The sequence below is a fragment of the Rhinoraja longicauda genome, chromosome 2 (assembly GCF_053455715.1).
Source record: "Rhinoraja longicauda isolate Sanriku21f chromosome 2, sRhiLon1.1, whole genome shotgun sequence".
Lineage (NCBI taxonomy): Eukaryota > Metazoa > Chordata > Chondrichthyes > Rajiformes > Arhynchobatidae > Rhinoraja > Rhinoraja longicauda.
Window position 1 is genome coordinate 69,698,678 of NC_135954.1, and position 20,983 is coordinate 69,719,660.

The 20,983-nt window shown below is 41.3% G+C and overlaps 1 protein-coding gene across 1 annotated transcript in view; it reads left to right on the top strand.

The window, feature by feature from the left end:
• The window catches only part of plekha8 (pleckstrin homology domain containing, family A (phosphoinositide binding specific) member 8), a 42,760-nt gene extending 22,419 nt beyond the window's left edge, over positions 1–20,341 (top strand). Inside the window, exons 8-14 of the mRNA XM_078420698.1 lie at positions 1–184; positions 4,164–4,249; positions 6,060–6,118; positions 6,243–6,373; positions 10,264–10,334; positions 18,690–18,751; positions 18,842–20,341. Coding sequence (XP_078276824.1) covers positions 1–184; positions 4,164–4,249; positions 6,060–6,118; positions 6,243–6,373; positions 10,264–10,334; positions 18,690–18,751; positions 18,842–19,039 — 791 coding nt within the window. The 3' untranslated portion in view covers positions 19,040–20,341. The remainder of the gene's footprint in view (positions 185–4,163; positions 4,250–6,059; positions 6,119–6,242; positions 6,374–10,263; positions 10,335–18,689; positions 18,752–18,841) is intronic.
• Positions 20,342–20,983: the final 642 nt, after the last annotated feature.

Below are 20,983 nucleotides of genomic sequence, written 5' to 3' on the forward strand. Positions count from 1 at the left end.
TGATGATGGATAACTCTGAGTTAACAAATGTAACTGCAGAGGACTCTGGTGTGAATATTGAACTTCAGCCTTCTGCAGCTGAGGATGAGACTGGCAAGGACACCGAGGAGCCAGGTGGCCCAAACCCTCTTCCTGATGAAGAGAAGGAGGAGATACAGACATTCTTCAGTGTGATGGATCAAAGGTATGGTTATTCTGGTCGAGAGGCACCTTATGTCACAAGGAGTCTAACCAGTTTGTATTTATTTTTGTATTATCCTGTCACTTTGTAAATACAAGTCTGAACTTTAGCATATTTTTCTCAAGTCCATTTAAATTTATTAACTAAGAGGCAACTAAGTGATTCGTAATGATTTCTTACTGGAGCCTAAAAATCTTCAACTATAGTTATTATATTGAAGTCAAAGATTTGCAAGACCTATATCTTGTATTGCAGATTGCTTTTTCAATTCTTTATATTGTCACCAGGTTTGTGTGCGAATGGAACTAAAACTATAATTGTAAGTTAGAAATAAATCTATAACTCAAATTAGCTGCAGGCTAAAAATTGAAGGAATAAAAATAATTTGCTCTAAAGTTAACCTCTACCAGCCAAATATTACCAGACAATGATTACATGCTTTATTTAATCGGAACTTCCATCTTTCATGTGTAGACATAGCCAATGGATGCAAGCTTGTCCTAGTTTTTCGCTATTTGGTGTATTTTAAATATTGTTTTCCGTGCATTTTTATCTAGTGTTATTTAAAAGCTTATTTTAAAACAAATAATAAATCAGGTTGCATTGATCGGAGCTTGTATGAGACTCTTTTTACCAAATACATTTGACATGATACAAAATCTGTTAAGATACTCTTCAATCATGATCCATGGAATTTCTGTGCTACAACTCTGGTGCTTGCCCTAAATATGACTCCACTGTAGAGCAAATTTGTAATCTAATGTCTCTTCTATGCAAGGCGGTATTGGTTTATTATTTCACATGCCGAGATACAGTGAAAAGCGTTTGTATGCTATCCAGTCAGATTAAATCACACTATATATGAGTACAATCAAGCCATACACGAGTATAATGGGTAGTGCAAATAGAAAAATACCAGAATGCAAAAAGGAAGTGTTACAGCATTTTAGTGCTGGAGGAAAAAAAGGTCCACATTAAGATGGGTTAGAACATTGGGACCACATCCTGGTCTATGGGAGACTAGTCTGATAGTCTGACAACAGCAAGGGAGAAGCTGTTCCTGAATTTGGTGGTACTTGCTTTCAAGCTTTTGTAACTTTTGTCTGGCAGGAGAGGGAGTAGAGGGGATAAAAAAGACCTTGATTATGTTGGCTTCTTTCCCGAGGCAGAGTGAGGTTTAGATGGAGTTAATAGTGGGGAGACTGATGAACTGGGCTATATCCACAACTCTCTGCAAATTCTTGTGGTCTAAATTCTAATTATAAAACCATGGTGTTAAGGGGGAGTTGACCATTTGAGTTCTCAACAGATCTTTTAAAAATATGTAGGAAGGAATTGCAGATGCTGGTTTACACCAAAGATAGACCACAAAATGCTGGAGTAACTTAGCGGGGCAGCTGGCATCTCTGGAGAGAAGGAATGGGTGACCTTTCCGGTTCGAGACTCTTCTTCAGATTTCAGACTCTCTCTCCCCTGACCCTCGGTCTGAAGAAGGTCTCGTCCCGAAACTTCATTTATTTCTTCTCTCCAGAGATGCTGCGTGTCCTGCTGCGTTCTTTTAAAAATATGTTCCATATTCTCAAAATTAAAACGCTGCTGTGGAATGATCAATTCAAAAGACAACTTCAACAAAGCTTTAAATTGAATCTTTTATATAAACTCATTATACATTATAAAATGTAGCATAAAGACGGAATTGTTTCCTTAGATGCACCAAATAGCTTGTGTTTAAATTCCTAAATTAAAAGCAACTTAAATGAATGAATAAAAGATCTCATGATCTTGATTATAAAATCTGGTACGTTTTACAAAGTGCGACCTAACAGTTTAAGTTGTGCAAAAAACAAGCTGCTGGAGGAACTTAGCAGGTCAGGCAGTATCTGTGGAAGGAAGTAGACTATGTCACAAGTCAGGACTCTTCTTCAGACTGATCGGAGTAGAAGGGAGATAGCTGGTGGAAAGGGATAGTGCAGCAACTGGCAAGTGATGGGTGGATCCTTGTAAGCAATGGCTGATTGACAGATGGGTCAAGTGGGGGAGAGAAGAGTGGAGTTAGTAACCAAGGTTGGAGATGACAAGTGGAAAAAACAAAGGGAATCCAATAAGCAAGAAAGGTGGAGAGTGAAATGTAGAACCAGAGGAAGAAATGGTGGAAAGAGGGAATGGAATGTGGGGGGTGCTGTGGGCAACCCAGAGTAGGGAAGGATGGCAGTGAAGGTTTGGAGGAGGGGAAGGGAACTAGGTGACAAGGATGGTGGGATGGAAAGAAAAATGTGCATGAGGGTAGATGAGAAGAAGAGGGCGGTTACCTGTAATTGGAGAATTCAGTGTTCAGGCTACCCAAGTGGAATATGAGGGTCTGTTCTTTCAACTTGTGTGTGCTCTCAGTATGGCGGTGGGGGAGGCCAAAGACAGAGAGGTCTGTATGGAAAGGAGAATTAAAATGGGTAACAAACGGGAGTTCCAGCTGGCCCAGGCAGAGGGAGTGCAAGTGTTCGGTGAAACGGTTGCCTTGTCTATGCTTTGTCTCACCGATGTAGAGGCTACATCAAGAGAACTGAAGGGAGTATATCAGATTGGAGGTGCCTGGAACCCTTTGTCTCACCTGGTTGGAAGGGATCCTGAATGGATGCGAGGAAGTAGGTGTAGGGACATGCATAGCACCTCCTATGGTGGAGGGGAAGGGGAAGCGAAATGAGCAAAGCTGTAAGTCATGGAGAGAGTCACCTCTGTGGGAAGCAGAAATGTGTGAGTAGAAAGGCTGTTAATATTCAGCTGCGAGGAATGTTTTTAGAGTCACAATAATTGTATGGAGGTGATCCTATTTACATTTGTTATTGAAGAACCAACACATGGTGAAATTCCAAAATAGTCCAGATATACTAAAAGGAATGAATTTGAGAACCACAATAGGGTTTTGACAGTTTGCCAATCCTTGTCCTCCAGTTCAAATAAAATAGATAGACTTTTGTTTGACACACTCTGCAGGGTAATGTGTGATTACTGCTTTAGCATTTACTGATAATACAGCTGTAGGTGACAATCAATTTAATCTGTGCATCTCAATAAGGTCTTTTTTGCCAATCGCAAGGAACAAATTCAGAGAGATAATATGAAAACCAAAAATTATACTTTGTCTTTGAAAGCTTGGCTATTACCAGGAAGTAATCTTTACTGCCTTTCTCTGAAGTGCTCAAATCCCTATGCTGGTTAGGTTGGTTCATAGAAAGATAGAAACATAGAAAATAGGTGCAGGAGGAGGCCATTTGGCCCTTCGAGCCAGCATCGCCATTCATTGTGATCATGGCTGATCATCCACAATCAGTAACCCATGCCTGCCTTCTCCCCATATCCCTTGATTCTGCTAGCCCCTAGAGCTCTATCTAACTCTCTTTCAAATTCATCCAGTGAATTGGCCTCTACTGCCTTCTGTGGCAGAGAATTCCACAAATTTACAACTCTCTAGGTGATTCACAACTCTCTGGGTTCCAGAGATATTGTTAACCCATTAATTGAGTAAATTCAAGGGGAGGAGGGGTTAGCAGGGGTTACCAATGTACTCGTGTACAAAACAAAGTAAGCTTTGGCCTTCCAATGTTAGTGTGCATTTTGTTAAAGATTATATAGATATGTTTTAAAAGTAAAATGATTATTTATTTTTGGTATTAGTTGTGCCATCAACTTGAACAAGAAAGTAAAATATCTAGTCTTGATTTTTTTTCTAACCAGAGTGTGTTTAGAAGTTCCTGTTCCTCTACAATTTGGGGGAAATATGGCAGTATTTGGAAGTAAATGCAGGCTTTTGTGAGCTCTTGTCAAACAGATGATAACAGGTGGTTGAAGTTCATCCCGATTTGGATTTGTTCTCAAAGATGTCATCCACATTTATATTTCTGTTTCCTTTTGGGTAAAATGTTTCTAACATTTTCCAATTGTTTCATATTTTGCAACAGTACATATGCAAAACTGTTTTCTCTTTCAGATTTAATGATATTGAATTTGAAGAAGACAGTGGGATTCCTACTTTGCCATTTCTGGAATCTTGCTATGCTATCGTTCCAGTTTTAGGTAGGAAATTACATTATCTGTTTTTTAGTATATGTTTGAAATAATCATCCAAGTGTTCTGTACTTCAAATGCCTAGGTACTTACAAGCAAACCATTCTGATCATACTTGAATTTGGATTTTGTTTATTTTTGTTAGCAAAAATACGTGTCTCAGTTTATAATATTGCTATCATGTTTATTTTCATGGTGATTTTTTTTTGTGTTAGGGTTAGCCTTTATTTGCAAGTAAAGATTTGTTCTGCATCAGTTCATTGTTTAGCCTTCTTACGTTCCACAGAGATGTATGGCTGTGATAACACTGAAATGTTCATTTAACATTGGATTTCTCTTGAAGAAAGACAATTTATTTGCAACAAATTTCAACAGGTCAACGCATGTATGTTTCCACCAGCAGAGTTTTCAATATTAATTCGATGATTTGTTTAAAATTTAAGAACTGTTCTCTGTTTTTGAATATTAGGCAGCAGTTGCTGCATATGTTGGAAAATACATTTAAGCTTTATCATAAAGACTACATTCTTCAGAAATCTGAGGATATTTTAGAATTGGCACTTCTGCATGTTAGTTGCTGTGAAGGCCATTGTTGAGACAAGGCTTTTCAAAACGAGAACAATGTAAGCAATCATTAGAAGAATCTCTGGGCCTTGGAAGTTTCCAATATAGCAGTTTTGCTACTTTCAGTATGGATCCTTAGAAAAAGAACTTATTGTGAAGAATTTTATCTTTTTAATCAGCCATCATTTTATGCTGTGTAATGAATTCAGGTTTGTACATGGGAGATTGTGTTTCACAAATGATATTGAATTTTTTGAAGATTGTAACTAAAAGGTCGATGAGAGCAGAGCTGCAGATGCTGTAGCTGTATGGATTTCAGCAAGGCATTTGACAAGGTTCCTCATGGTAGGCTACTTTGGAAGGTTAGATCGCATGTGATCCAAGGAGCTGAATAGATAGAAAAGTAGCTTCATGGAAGGACACAGAGGGTATTGGTGGAAGGTTGTTTTTTGGACTGGAGGTCTGTGACTAGTGGTGTGCCTCAAGGATTGGTGCTGGGTCCATTGCTGTTTGTGGTTTGTATCGATGATTTGGATGAGAACGTAAAAGGTGGAAAAGTTAGCAGTTGACACTGAAGTGGGTGGTATTGTCGATAGTGAAGATGGTTATCCAAGGTTACAGCAGGATCTTGATCAGTTGGACACATGGGCAGAGGAATGGTTAATTGATTGTGATGCAGATAAATGTGAGGTGATGCATTTTGGGAAGGACCTTTACAGTAAATGGCAGGGCTCTGGTGAGTGTTTAGTGTTTACCAACTGGAAGATCAGACAGGGTCCAGGTGGACTGAGCGAAGGTATTTAGCTAAATGATCGCCCAGTCTACGTTTGGTCTCACCGATGTATCAGAGTCCACACCTTGAAAAACAGGTAAAGTAGATGAGGTTGGAGGAGGAGCAAGTGAACCTCTGCCTAACCTAAAAGGACTGTTGGGGTCCCTGGACAGAGTCGAGGGAGGAGGTGTAGGGGCAGGTGTTGCATCTCCTGCGGTTGCAGGGGAAGATACCTGGGGGATTGGGTGGGAAGGGATGAGTTAACCAGGGAGTTACGGAGGGAACGGTCTCTGCGGAAGGCGGTAAGGGGATGGAGATGGTAAGATGTGACTAGTGGTGGGATCCCGTGGGAGGTGGAAAAAATGTCGGAGGATGCTGCTGTAAGAACCCAGAAAATTATATCATTTTTCTATGATTGTAACACTTGGCAGTGTATATGTTCAAATATTTCTGTACTAGCTTCTATCATGTTTCCCTTTGCAGATAAACTTGGTCCAACAGTCTTTGCTCCTGTTAAATTAGACTTTGTGGGTAATATTAAGGTAAGTGTTTCATTACTTCACTACACAGACTTATTGTCTGCCTCAGGTTACTTGTTGCGTTGGACATTTTGGGCTCTTTATGCTTAATCGTTAACTTAAGATGCTTGATGGTTTCAACTTTCAGAAAATAAATCAGAAATACATCACTGATACTACAAAGTTCACTACCCTTCAGAAAATAGTGCTGCATGAATTGGAAACTGAAGTAGCAACGGTGAGAAATTCTGCCACTGAGGCACTCCTTTGGTTGAAGAGGTATGTACCAGTGGGATTTTAATTCCCTTTTCCAAAATGTTTTTTCCTGGCCAGACATCTTCTGATGACATTAGCTCATGCTGGATTGTGAATCCAATGGTGTCTGCACAGTTTCTGGAACTTAACCGAGGGCGGCACAGTGGCACAGCAGTAGAGTTGCTGCCTTACAGCGCCAGATACATGGGCTCGATCCTGATTACAGGCGCTGTCTGTACGGAGTTTGTACGTTCTCCCTTTGGCCACGTGGGTTTTCTGTGAGATCTTTGGTTTCCCCCGCAGTCCAAAGACGTCCAGGTTTGTAGGTTAATTGGCTTGATATAATTGTAAAAATTGTCCCTAATGTTAGTGTGTGGGGATCGCTGGTCATTGTGGGCCAAAGAGCCTGTTTCTGCGCTGTACCTCTAAACTAAACTAAAAAGGTATAAGGTATCACAAAATGCTGGAGTAACTCAGCAGGTCAGGCAGCATCTCTGAAGAGAAGGAATGGGTGACGTTTAGGGTCGAGACCCTTCTTCAGACTGATGTCAGGGGGGCGGGACAAAGAAAGGATATAGATGGAGACAGGAAGACAGTAGGAGAACTAGGAAGGGGGAGGGGAAGTTAGGGACAGAGGAACTATCTAAAGTTAGGGAAGTCAATGTTCATACCGCTGGGCTGTAAGCTGCCCAAGCGAAATATGAGGTGTTGTTCCTCCAATTTGGGGGGGGGGGGGGGGGGAGTTGAAGTGCTCAGCCACCGGGAGATCAGGTTGGTTAAGGCGGACTGAGCAAAGGTGTTGAGCGAAACAATCGCCGAGCCTGCGTTTGGTCTCGCCGATGTAGAGAAGTTGACATCTGGAACTGCGGACACAATAGATGAGTTTGGAGGAGGTGCAGGTGAACCATTGTCTGGGTCTGTTTGGAGGTGCAGGAGAACCTCTGTCTGGAAAGACTGTTTGGGTCCATGGTTGGAGTCGAGGGGGGAGTAAAGGGACAGGTGTTGCATCTCCTGCGGTTGCAGAGGAAAGGTTCCTTTCTTTGTCCCGCCCCCAACCCCCCCCCCCCGACATCAGTCTGAAGAAGGGTCTCGACCCGAAACGTCACCCATTCCTTTTCTCCAGAGATGCTGCCTGACCTGCTGAGTTACTCCGGCATTTTGTAATACCTTCGATTTGTACCAGCATCTGCAGTTATTTTCCTAAAAAAGTACAAGTCAGGATGCAGGTGTATAGGACTTTGGATAGGTATTGTCACCCCATTACAGGAAGGATGTGGGGGCTTTGGCGAGGGTACAGAGGAGGTGTACTGGAATGATTCCAGGGTTAGGGGATTTTAGCTACTGGTGGAGGTTGGACAGATTTGGATCGTTTTTCTGTTGAACACCTGAGTTTGCAGGGAAACCTGATCAAAGTATATAAAATTATGAGAGGCATAGATAGGGTAGATAATCAGAACCTTTTTTTCCCAGGATTTGAAAATCAAATAGTGGAGGGCATAGATTTAACACGAGAGCAACAAAGTTTAAAGGAGATATGCAGGACAACCTTTTTACACAGAGAATGTTGAATGCCAAGAATGTGCTGCTAGAGTTGGCGGTTGAGGCAGATAATATAGTGGCATTTAAGAGACTTTTGAATAGGCATATGGATATGCAGGGAATGAAGGGATATGGATTATGTGCAGCGAGATAAAAGATGGACTTTGCATCATGTTTGGCACAGGCATTGTGGCCCCAGCGCACGACAGCGAAGAAGATGGCACTGACCACCACCGATTGGTAGAACATCTGCAGCATCTTACTGCAGACGTTGAAAGAGCAGAGCCTCCTCAAAAAGTACAGACGGCTCTGACCCTTCTTATACAGTCCCTCAGCATTCCTGAACCAATTCAGTTTACTGTCTGGTCTATTGTTTTCTTAGATACTTGGTTTCAATCAAAATTTCCACTGATCAATGAGACTGAAAGTTTCTTTAATTTAGTGAATATTTAAAACAAAACAGTACAGCACAGGAACAGATCCTTTGGTCCACAATGTCTGTGCTGAGCATGATGCTAAGATAAGCTAATGTCACCTGTTAAAGTGATCCTAATCCTTCCATTCATTGCATACTCAGTTTAGTTAGTTTAGTTTACTGACATGTGTACCAAGGTACAAGGAAAAGCTTTTGTTGTGTACTAACCAGCCAGTGGAAAGACGATTCACGATTACAATCAAGCCTCTTAAATACCACCATTGAATCTGCCTCTACCACCACCCGCGGCAGGTAGAGGGCATTAAAACTATGCCCTGGAGCCTTTGATATTTCTACCCTGGAGAAAAAGGTTTTGACTGTCTGCCCTATCAATGCCACACATCATTTTCAATACTTCTATCAGATATCTCCTTAATCTGTGGCATTCCAGAGCAAACAATCTGAGTCTGTCCTACTTATCACTAATACCATCTAATCCAGGCATAGTTGTATTAAACCTTGTATTGAAAAAAAATACTAACAGACTCCCAGTGGAAAAAAAAACTGCTTGAGGAATTCAGCCAGCCAAGTAGTATTTGTGGAGGGATTTGTACAGATGATATTTCGAGCTGGGATGCTTCTTCAAATATTTCCTTCCACAGATGATGCCTGGCCTATGGAATTCTTTCAGCAGTTTGTATTTTTGCTCAAGATTCCGGCATCTGCAATCTCTTGTATCTTCCAGTGGAAGAAATTAGTTGCTTTTTATCCAATTCTGCCCTCTCCTGGCCTAGTATGGATTGCAAGACAGGATCGTACAAAAATGTAAAAGCGCACTATATCCTATTTCCTTCTAAATGTAGAAGAGCTATAATTATTGAGATCCATTTTCACATTGTGCGTTTCATGTTGTCATTCAACATTTACAATATTTTGTTTACACTGTCCACATCGGACTGATATCTACAGATACTGCAAACTTAATCTTCCTCCAAACCTGTCCCTCCCCCACTCCTTTGGTAATCCTCCCATGTTTGGCTAATGCATTACCCATTTTTATTGCCTCCATTTAATACTGCTGGTTCAAACTATCACCCCTCCTAGAAAGTAGGCAGAAACCAAAACCATCCCAGAAGAAAATATTGACATTGAACTTGAGAGGAAGTGGCAGGTGTAAGGAGAAGAATCAAATTTTAAAGGAAACGGGGAAGCACACAGATGGGAATTTGAAGATGGACTGTGAGAGACAAGGGGACAGATCACATAGCAAATAGGGTGAGAGTTGGGGGGGGGGGGCAGGGGTTGAAGCAGATAGTTGTGAAAGGAGGGTGATAATGGGTATTGAGAAATTGAAGAGGTCAAATCAATAACTAATACCTGGCTGGACATTTCAGCCAAGGCATGATATGGCACATCTTGTGCCTGTCAGCCCACAGGACACCTACCCTGTGGACATTAAACTGTTGGTGGACAGATTCTTGTCAGGACCTAAAATCTCTTCCACTCTTTGGTGGTGCCAATTTCATTTCCCCCTTAAATGGTACTGCTAAACATACTGCTACGCTGATTTTTGATACGATATATAATACATTAGATCCAACACTGAATATTTTAGTTTTACGATTGGATTGGTGTTGGATTACTTCACACTTTGATACTGCCAAGTACATTAGATATTTTTGCAAATTTTAAAACATTTCCTTGAACGTGAGATTTGGAAACTGGTATCCTGTCAGAGATATTACTTGATAATTTGACCTTTGGTTTCTCAATGCCCATTTCCCTCCTTTCAGAAGTAGCTTTACACACATGTGTTCTGCCTATTGGCAGCTTTCAGTTTTACCTTGAACAACAGAATGTAAAGCAATAATTTTTTAGTGTTAAAGGAAAACAATGTTGAATTCAAATACCAGTAACCAATCTCAAGTCATATTTTATTCCCTTATAATGTTTGTGACAGAGGACTAAAATTTCTGAGGGGATTTCTGGAAGAAGTGAATAATGGAGAAAAGGATATTCAGAAAGCACTCAGTAAGTCTTGACCTAACCAACTATATGGGATTGCCATTTTTATTGCTCTTTGCTGTGTCTATATTGTGTTGGGAGTGAGGGAGAAAAAGGTGATGAACACAAAGGAACAAAATATTTGCATTTATATAGCATATTAACATTCTTAGAATGGCAAATGTTATTATTTGAAATTCCCCTCTGTGTACTAATTAAAACAAACAGAGCAACCAATTTATTTTGATGGCATTGCACAAATACCAATGAGATGAATAACCAGTTCATGAGGGGAAGCTCTACTGGGATTAGAGTTCACCAGAACTGTCTGCCTTTTGAATAGCTCCTATCTGCCTGCATGGAATTATGTTGAAACACCATCAAACTGCTACCTATAACTTGTCAGGCTATGTCCTGCCCCTCTTTTCTTCCAGCTTTCTTGAAGAGCTGAATTAGTAAATCGTATTAGAAATCTTAGATCAATCAGATTGATCCCAAATTAATGTGATGGGTTGCTCCAGTTGGTCAGAATACACTTACTTTAGCAGGTCATGTAAAATATAGATGCTCTAATATAAAATAAATTTCTAAGATGTAATTGTTATGTTTAATTCCAACTCTTAAATAGTGTTGCTGCATTCCATATCATTTACACGTGGTGAAATACATACATCCATTTCATTTTAAACCGGAAAGCTAGCGCTGACCAGCGGTCTCCCGTACGCTAGTTCTATCCTATGCACAATCCTAGAGGCAATTTACAGAAGCCAATTAACCTACAAACCTTATGACTGTGGGAGAACCCCTGTGACCATGTGGGTTTTCTCCGGTTTCCTCCCACATTCCAAAGATGTGCAGGTTTGTAGGTTAATTGGCTTAGTCTTTTGGAAGGGAAAAATCTGTTTAGATACCCTTGCTCTATTATGAAGTCAGGGATGGTCTGTTTTCACCGTCCTCTGTAAGACTCGGATAAATCCAGGTGTGGCTCAGAATATTCATGTCCCATGAGTGCGGACATGAAAATGCACAAGCATCGCCAAGCAACCAGTATAAACCTTTCACAAGGTCTCTGTGGATCAGAAATGTAACTAGGACACTATAACAATCTAATAATGCTAAACTCAGTTGCTGAAAGGTGTGGGTGTCACCTTGTAACATCTTAATTCACCAAATTTGAATAACACTCTGATATATTGACTTTGGTAGTAAAAACTTGGCAAAAAGAATACAACAGTCAAAGGATTAAATCTTTTGATTGAAGCATGGTTGATTAGACCATGTTTGTATGCTTTTCAGTACAGAATGCCCGCATGGTTGAACTAAAGTGGAGAGATTTACACCCTCTGCAAGGGTAATATCAAAAGCAAGCTCCACTTGATACAGTAGCATTATGATTATGTAAATGGATGACTAACCCCAAAACTAACTTAATGATGGAGACGAGAGTTCAAATCTCATTACAGTAGCTGTGGAAATTGAATAAGTTAATTAAATCCGTAATGAAAAACTAATGTGTAATGAAACTAGCAAGATGGAATAAAAACCCATCTGTTCCATTTTGAGAAAGGAAATCTGTCATCCTTAAAGTCTATCCTATTTGTGACTCCAGACCCACATCAATGTGGTTAATTCCAAACTGAACAGGTCTGATATGCTCTACAGTTGCATCAGAGTTACAGTAAACATTAGGAATAAAGCCAAAAGAATCCTGCAGATTCTTGCTTGTGAACATTTGGAGCTTGCATTTTGTGGGTCTGTAGTCCCCTCTATCATGATGGCGTTCTCTTATTCCTACATCCCCGAGGAGCTTGACATCAATTAGGACGGAGGAGTTTTCTAGGTCAGCATCAGATGCGTCACCAATACATCGTGGCAACAGAGCATACAATTGTAAGGATGCACTGCAATAAATTTCAATTGAAACTGTAATAGGAGTTCATCCCTTTTTCAAACTCTACTCTTCATACCGGAAGTGACGTGAGAGGACGCTGGCGTTGTTTGTTCGCCGCTTCTCACCACTTCTATTTTTGGATTAATTTTGCCGTTTTAAAAAAAAAATCTCAGATTTAAAAAAATCTGTCTGCTTAAACAAATCCTTCTGCTTGACCTGGTATCATCTGCCCAGCTCTTCCACCGCTACCTCCACACCCTTGGACTCCGCACCCTTGGACCTCTCACTCCTGTCTGTGCTCCTGTCTCTGCTGGCTTAGACTGCTCCCCTGTGGGTTACCTGACAGCTAGCACTGACGTCATCAACTCGCAAACGCTAACGCTACCGCTAACGCTAACAGCTGCCTGGCTGCCTGCTTGCCTACTTGCCTGGCTACCTCCTCTGCCTGCACGTCCTCAGCTCCCTATTAACCCTTAGGCTGCTCAGCTTCCTCGATCCTCATAGGCCTTGCTCTGGATCAGCCTGTTGTGCCTGCTGTGACCTTTTGATCTCTCTGGGCTCTATGCTCCTTCGCTCCTGCCTGGCATGGCACTGAAGTACTTGGCTGCGAGACTGCTCCAGCTCAACAACCACACCACTCCGCCATGCATCTCTGCCATCATCAACCACGGACTTCTGCGACGACCCAAATACATCCACAGAGGCTCCGGTCACAAGTTTGTCTACTCCCAGACCGGTCACTCCATCCCTGCACTCTGGTCAGCTGATCGGACTTCCACTCGTCCATTACGTCATCGCAACAACGCACAAGAGCGTGCCCCCTGTCTACAAGCCCTGGCTAAATCACCCGTGTCCATCCACACCACACAAAGCAACATGAAGCTCACTCTGCTCAACATCCGGTCCCTCAACAATAAAAGCCTCATTCTGAATGATTTCATCCTGGAAAATAAACTGGACTTCCTCTGTCTGACAGAAACCTGGCAACAACCTCTGGACTACCTCTCACTCAACCTCACTACACCCAACGGATACTCCTACATCAATAAACCACGCTCGGAAGGCCGAGGTGGTGGGATTGCCGTAATTCACCGACAGGACTTCAAGATCAACCTCATCTCCATCTCATCTGCTCCTTCATTTGAACACCTGGCTTTCAAACTCTCTGGCCACACAAAATTAGTCATGGCAGTTGTCTACCGCCCTCCCAAACCACACCCATCATTCCTTTCTGACTTCTCTGACTTTCTGACCCAGTTCTGTTCTCTCTCCCCCTCAATCCTCCTCCTCGGTGATTTCAACATCCATATGGACTCCACTGACTCCACAATAACCGCTGACTTCACTGAAATACTCAACTGCTTTAACCTCACTCAACACGTCAATTTTCCCACCCATAACCGTGGACACATTCTGGACCTTGTCTGCTCCACTGGACTAAATCTACATCACCTCTCTGGCTCCGACCCCACCCTCTCTGATCACTTAGCCATCACCATGTCTGTCAACATTCCCACCCCAGCTCCAAAGCAAAAACGCAAAATCAACTTCCGCAAGCTGAACTCTGTTTCACCTACCTCGCTCTCATCCTCCCTCTCTGAAATAATGTCCATCTCTCCCTTCGTTGACCTCCACAGCCCCTCTGACCTCACTGACTACTACAACCGCACTCTCTCCTCCTGCCTCGACCAGCTTGCACCTATAAAAACCAAAACAGTTTCCTTCACCCACTCTGCTCCCTGGTTTACCCCTGAACTCCGCGTGATGAAAACTCATGCCCGCCAACTTGAAAGACTCCGCAACAAAACAGGTCTCACAATTCACTCCCAAGCCTACAAAGACCACATACAGCACTATAAAGATGCCCTCTCCCGTGCCCACTCCACCTACTACTCTCAAATAATTCACTCTGGCTCCGGAAACCCAAAAACACTCTTCTCTACAATAAACAAACTCCTCAGCCCCCTGGACACCATCTCCCAATCATTCACAGTTGACAAATGCACCACTTTCCTTTCATTCTTCCAAAGCAAAATAGACAACATCTACAGCACCTTAACCACCAACGCACCTGCTCCCCCTCAAACCACCTGCCCCCCCCTTATCCTGTCAGCCCCTGCCTCAGTTCTCCCCAATCTCCACCACCGACCTCTCTGACCTCTTCACAGGAATAAAAACTGCCACCTGCTCTCTGGACCCCATCCCCTCCAGCTTTGTCAAGGCCTGCCTTCCTGCTCTCTCTCCACTTATCACTGCAACAATAAACTCCTCCCTGTCCACTGGCATCGTCCCGCCATCCCTCAAAATCGCTGCTGTCACCCCCATTCTGAAAAAACCTGGTCTAAACCCTGACACCCCAAACAACTTCAGACCAATCTCCAACCTACCCTTTCTGTCCAAAGTTTTGGAACGTGCTGTAGCTTCCCAACTCAAATACCACCTCTCTACCAATAACCTGTATGAAACTTTCCAATCCGGATTCCGCTCAAACCACTGTACTGAAACTGCGCTCCTCAAAATCACAAACGACATTCTCCTCTCCTCCGACGCTGGCAACCTCAACATCCTCATCCTACTTGACCTCAGCGCCGCCTTTGACACCATAAATCACTCCATTCTCCTCACCCGACTTGAAACCTCCCTTAACATCACCGGCACAGCCCTATCCTGGTTCAAATCTTACCTCTCTGACAGACACCAGTTCATCTCCATTAACAACTGTAAATCCCCCACCACTCCTCTCCCCCAAGGTGTCCCCCAAGGCTCAGTCCTTGGCCCCCTCCTCTTCATCCTCTACCTGTTCCCCCTTGGTCAATTAATCCGCCGTCATGGTCTCAACTTCCACTGCTTCGCCGATGATATCCAGCTCCTCATCTCCACCAAGTCAATCTCCCCCACCACACACTCTACACTGACAAACTGCATCACTGAAATAAAATCTTGGCTTCAATCAAACTTCCTCAAACTCAATTGCAACAAATCTGAAATCATCATCATTGGTCCAAAAACGCTCACCAAATCCACCCAAAACTTCATCCTCAACATTGATGGTCTCCCAGTATCCACCTCACCTCACATCCGGAATCTTGGAATCATCCTTGATCAAACCCTCTCCTTCGACAAACACATCAAACACATCACAAAGACAGCCTTCTTCCACCTCAAAAACATTGCCCGTCTCCGTCCATCCCTCTCCTCCACAGCTGCAGAAACCCTCATCCACGCCTTCATCACCTCCCGTCTGGACTACTGCAACAGCCTCCTCTATGGCGCACCCTCAAAAATCATCAATAAACTTCAATACATTCAAAACTCCGCTGCCCGTCTACTCACACACACCTCGATCTGTGACCATATCACCCCCGTCCTTTATAAACTCCACTGGCTCCCCATCCCCCAGAGAATCCAGTACAAAATCCTCCTCATAACATACAAAGCCCTCCATAACCTGGCCCCATCCTACCTGACCGACCTCCTCCACAGGCACACTCCCACCTGCACCCTCCGTTCTGCCGCTGCCAATCTCCTATCCCCCCACATCCGGACCAAACTCAGATCCTGGGGGGACAGGGCTTTCTTCATCGCTGCTCCCACCCTATGGAACTCACTACCCCAAACCGTTAGAGACTCCTCCACACTCACCACATTCAAAACATCACTGAAGTCTCACCTGTTCAGTACTGCCTTCAACCACTGAAGGTCACCTCACCTTCTGTCTCCTTTCTCTGTTCATTTATTTATTTACTTATTTATCTATTTATTCATTTCCCTATGTTCTCAAAATCTCTGTAAAGCGTCTTTGAGTATATGAAAAGCGCTATATAAATAAAATGCATTATTATTATTATTATATATCCAAGACATCGTGGGAATGCTATGACCTGCAAGCTCCTTCAAAATCAAACAATATCACGCAGGACATAAGGTTTCTTTGCTTCTGTCTTCACTGGACCAATATGCATAAATTCTGTATGTAATACCAGTATGGAGTAACCAGCAACACCAATGACTGAATTAGTGCAAGGGAAATGCACTCTAGCAGCACGATAGAGGACCCTCCATAATGTTTGGGCCAAAGACCCATCATTTATTTATTTGCCTCTGTACACCACAATTTGAGATTTGTAGTAGAAAAAAACCCACATGTGTTTAAAGTGCACATTGTCAGATTTTATTAAAGGCCAATTTTATACATTTTGGTTTCACCCTGTAGAAATTACAGCTGTGTTTATACATAGTCCCCCCATTTCAGGGCACCATAATGTTTGGGACACATGGCTTCACAGGTGGTTGTAATGGCTCAGGTGTGTTTAATTGTCTCCTTAATGCAGGTATAAGAGAACTCTCAGCGCCTAGTCTTTCCTCCAGTCTTTTCATCGCCTTTGGAAACTTTTATTGTTGTATATCAACATGAGGACCAAAGTTGTGCCAATGAAAGTCAAAGAAGCCATTATGAGACTGAGAAACAAGAATAAAACTGTTGTTTGGAGACATCATCCAAACCTTAGGCTTACCAAAATCGACTGTTTGGAACATCATTAAGAAGAAAGAGAGCACTGGTGAGTTTACTAATCGCAAAGGGACTGGCAGGCCAAGGAAGACCCCCACAGCTGATGATAGATGAATTCTCCCTGTGATAAAGAAAAATCCCTAAACACCTGTCTGACAGATCAGAAACACTCTTCAGGAGTCAGGTGTGGATTTGTCAATGACCACTGTCCACAAAAGACCATGAACAGAAATACAGAGGCTACACTGCAAGATGCAAACCACTGGTTAGCCGGAAAAATAGGATGGCCAGGTTACAGTTTGCCCAGAAGTACTATGTGAGCAAACACAATTCTGGAAAAAGGTATTGTGGACAGATGAAATGAAGATTAACTTATATCAGAGTGATGGCAAGAGCAAAGTATGGAGGAGAGAAGGAACTGCCCAACATCCAAAGCATACCACCTCATCTGTGAAACACGGTGGTGGGGATGTTATGGCCTGGGCATGTATGGTTGCTGAAGGTACTGGCTCACTTATCTTCATTGATGATATAACTGCTAATGGGAGTAGCATAATGAATTCTAAAGTGTATAGACACTTCCTATCTGCTCAACTTCAAACAAATGCCTCAAAACTCATTAGCCGGTGGTTCATTCTACAGCAAGACAATGATCCCAAACATACTGCTGAAGCAACAAAGGAGTTTTTCAAAGCTAGAGAATGGTCAATTCTTGAGTGGCCAAATCAATCACCCAATCTGAACCAATTGAGCATGCCTTTTATACGTCGAAGAGAAAACTGAAGGGGACCAGCCCCCAAAACAAGCATAAGCAAAACATGGCTGCAATCCAGGCTTAGCGGAACATCACCAGAGAATACACCCAGCAACTGGTGATGTCCATGAATCGCAGACTTCAAGCAGTCATTGCAAGCAAAGGATATGCAACAAAATACTAAACATGACTACTTTCATTGACATGACATTGCTGTGTCCCAAACATTCTGGTGCCCTGAAATAGGGTTCTATGTATAAACACTGCTGTAATTTATACAAGGTGAAACCAAAATGTATAAAAATTGTCTTTATTAAAATCTGGCAAAGTGCACTTTAACCATGTGATTTTTTTCTATTACAAATCTCAAATTGTGGAGTACAGAGGCAAATAAATAAATGATGGGTCTTTGTCCCAAACATTATGGAGGGCACTATATATGCATTGTGCAGTCATTCTAATGTTAAGTACATCCGATGAACTTTTTATAGGAGCTAAGGTCTCCATATCCATACCGCAAGGTATAATTTTGCCATTCCACAAGCAAGTTGAACCCAATTAAAAAGCTGGGCCTAAATTGAAATAAATCAATTGATCTATATTCTCTACTGCTGCTCATTTAGTTTGTAGTTGAGGAATGACTTGTTTCCTCGTTCTTTGAATTGCTGGAGGATATCGTTTTTCAGTCAGAATTGTCATTTACATTGCCTTTATCAGAAACATTATGGCTATCTTTATGTTAATGATGTTGCACAGCCATTTTAACATCTCTCTTCAAATCTATGCAATGCATAAGACATTTTGCCATGTAGAAAATATATATTTTCTTTGGAAAAGCCCCAACCTTTGAACAAGCACAAGAAGAATAGAGCTGAATTTGTTTGACCAAAGACTCCGTCGATTCATTCAAATCCACCTAGATTCCTTAAATAGTTGTAGTTTATGATTTTTTTAATATACAACTTTTTTGATTTTCTGCAGCTGATCTTAACACTGTGATGGTTGAATTTTTTTAGATATTTTTTAAAAGCATAGCTTTGCTCATTTCTGATCAATCACCTGGAAATATGCAGTGCAAATGAGGGAGTATTCATGAATTTATAATTTTTCAGTCTGTTTGCCAAAGTGTGTCATTTGAAAGATGTAATGTTTTCTGCAATTATGAACAGCTGGTATATGTTATGAATTTTCACTCCTTTTACAATTTTTTTTGTTCCTCTTGGGCAGATACTTCATATGGCAGAACTTTGCGGCAATACCATGGTTGGGTTGTTAGAGGTGTCTTTGCAGTAAGTTTATTTGAATATGTATCTATTGCTTTTAAATTTACACCCCAAAAAATGGAAATTAATGCAATTAATTTACTCTCAAACTTGTAGTTGGCTCTGAGAGCTGCTCCATTTTATGAAGCATTTATGGCAGCCCTTGCTATAAATGAAGGAGATGAAATGAAAGAAGCATTCCATGAAAGGTTGCACAGTGATTTAAACCAATATCTTCCGGCCATGGGAAAGCAAATCGAGATCTTGGATGCTTTGTATGAAGAATACAATTTGGAATCTGATGAACTGGTATAACAGCAAATCAATGGAAAAGGAAGAGATCTGACCATTCTGAAATACTCTAATAACACAAATGAAAAGTGTCGATAAACATTTGTTCATATGTTCCAGTCCATTGAACTATTCTGTGGAATTTCAAAAATTGGAGATGTGTTATGTTCAAATGGACAACAGAGGGACATTTCTACAAATAGCAGTGCTACATAATTCAAAACGTTTGTAAGAGCATAGTGACATATTTATGGGATTTTATTTGAGATGAAACATGTCCTTTTCAGCAAAATAATTACTACCAAAATACTCATCAAGTCTTCAAATTATTTAAAATTGAAGCCCAAGGGATATGAAAGACTAATCACTGTTTATAATGGATGTCATTAAGTTAATCTTGAAAATAATTGTATTATATTCTCTTTCTGTAAATTTGTGAACTGAAATGTGCAAAAATTACGTGGCTATTTAAAAAAAAAATCAATGCGAAATCCAGTTGATTATGACACTTTTTAAAAAGTAATATGTGGATATTCATAAGGATGCCTTCATGTAGCTCCATTCAGCACAAGCCATTCATTGATGAACCTGATTTATGTTAAGTAAAATGAGGGGAAACTCTTTTAATCCACTCCATGACATCTACACAGCCATAATGTAAATGTTTGATTTATGGAGTGTTCTACCAAACTTTATTTAGGATGGGAGAGGAAAAAAACTTAAATGTTCCAGCAGACACCTGTGATGTTTAAAGAGAGCATTAAACAGGGGATTTGTTTTGGCCTAGTTACATGCTAACAGATGCAGCTGTTAATTGTATTTGCCTGTTTTTAGTTATTCCAGTTCAGATGGCCCTGGAGTGTTTCTGGAATTAAGTAATCACAGCTGAAAGCAGTGTGGCACCTCATTAAACAAAGGGACGAAGTAAATATCAGCCAGAAGTAACCTCTCCTTGTGCAAACCAAATAGACTGACTTCTACAGAAAACTGATTTTGGTTGAAGATTTTAGCTCCAAACCATAATCTGGGGGGAAAAAAATTGGTTGTAAAGAAACAGCAGGGAAGGCTGGTGTGTACCTTCTAAAATAATTGCCAATGCTGAAAAGTTGTCAGTGCTATTTTTGGCCCATGTGTTACTGTACCCTAGTTGCCCACGAGATGACTGAGCTAATCTAACTAGATAGTTTTTTGAATTGTTTCTATAATACAGTAAATGGACATTGTACTTGCTGTGCAATTATAGCCACTAGCATTTATTTAACTAGGAAATGCACTGTGTACATATATAGATATATTTTATACTTATTTAATAAAACATTGCACTTTTAATAAATATCTTGTGCAGTTGCTATTGTTTGAAAGCTCATTTGTCAGTTTTCATAAAGTTTAAGGTTTGGGAAATTCCCATTCAGAATAAAATAATAGAATTGCTTAGAGCAAAAAAACTAGTTGCTTTTATGTGGCATAATTTATGCCACTTTCAGCATATCTGAAATAACCCAGTTAAAGGATTTCATAGCAAAGTCACTGTTGTAACAGGATAAGGAACAGGCAATGTTCACATACTCATTATTAACTGAAAGATATAAATATCGGCATGAATATTGCCCTGGTCTTAATCAGCATATAAATAAACAAATTTGCCAGCTCTTGATCTTCTAATAGGTTCTAACAGTGGGATACAATGGCTGAAAACAAGTCCAGTCCAGAATTGCAGACTCCAGGCAGTAACTTAATTGATGTAGAGGTCTGTCTGGGGTTGGTTCGGAGAAGCACCTATCCCAACAGCAAGTAGGAAAATCTGTCTGCTTTGCTGCTCAAATGGCAGAAACTCAAGCTGAGGATTATCTGCTGCAACGTCATTAATTCCTACAGATGTAGGAGGTTGGTTTACATTTATGCCAATTTTACTCTAGAATTGACCTCCCATTACCCCCCAAAAAAACAGGCCATCCATCACTATTCCTC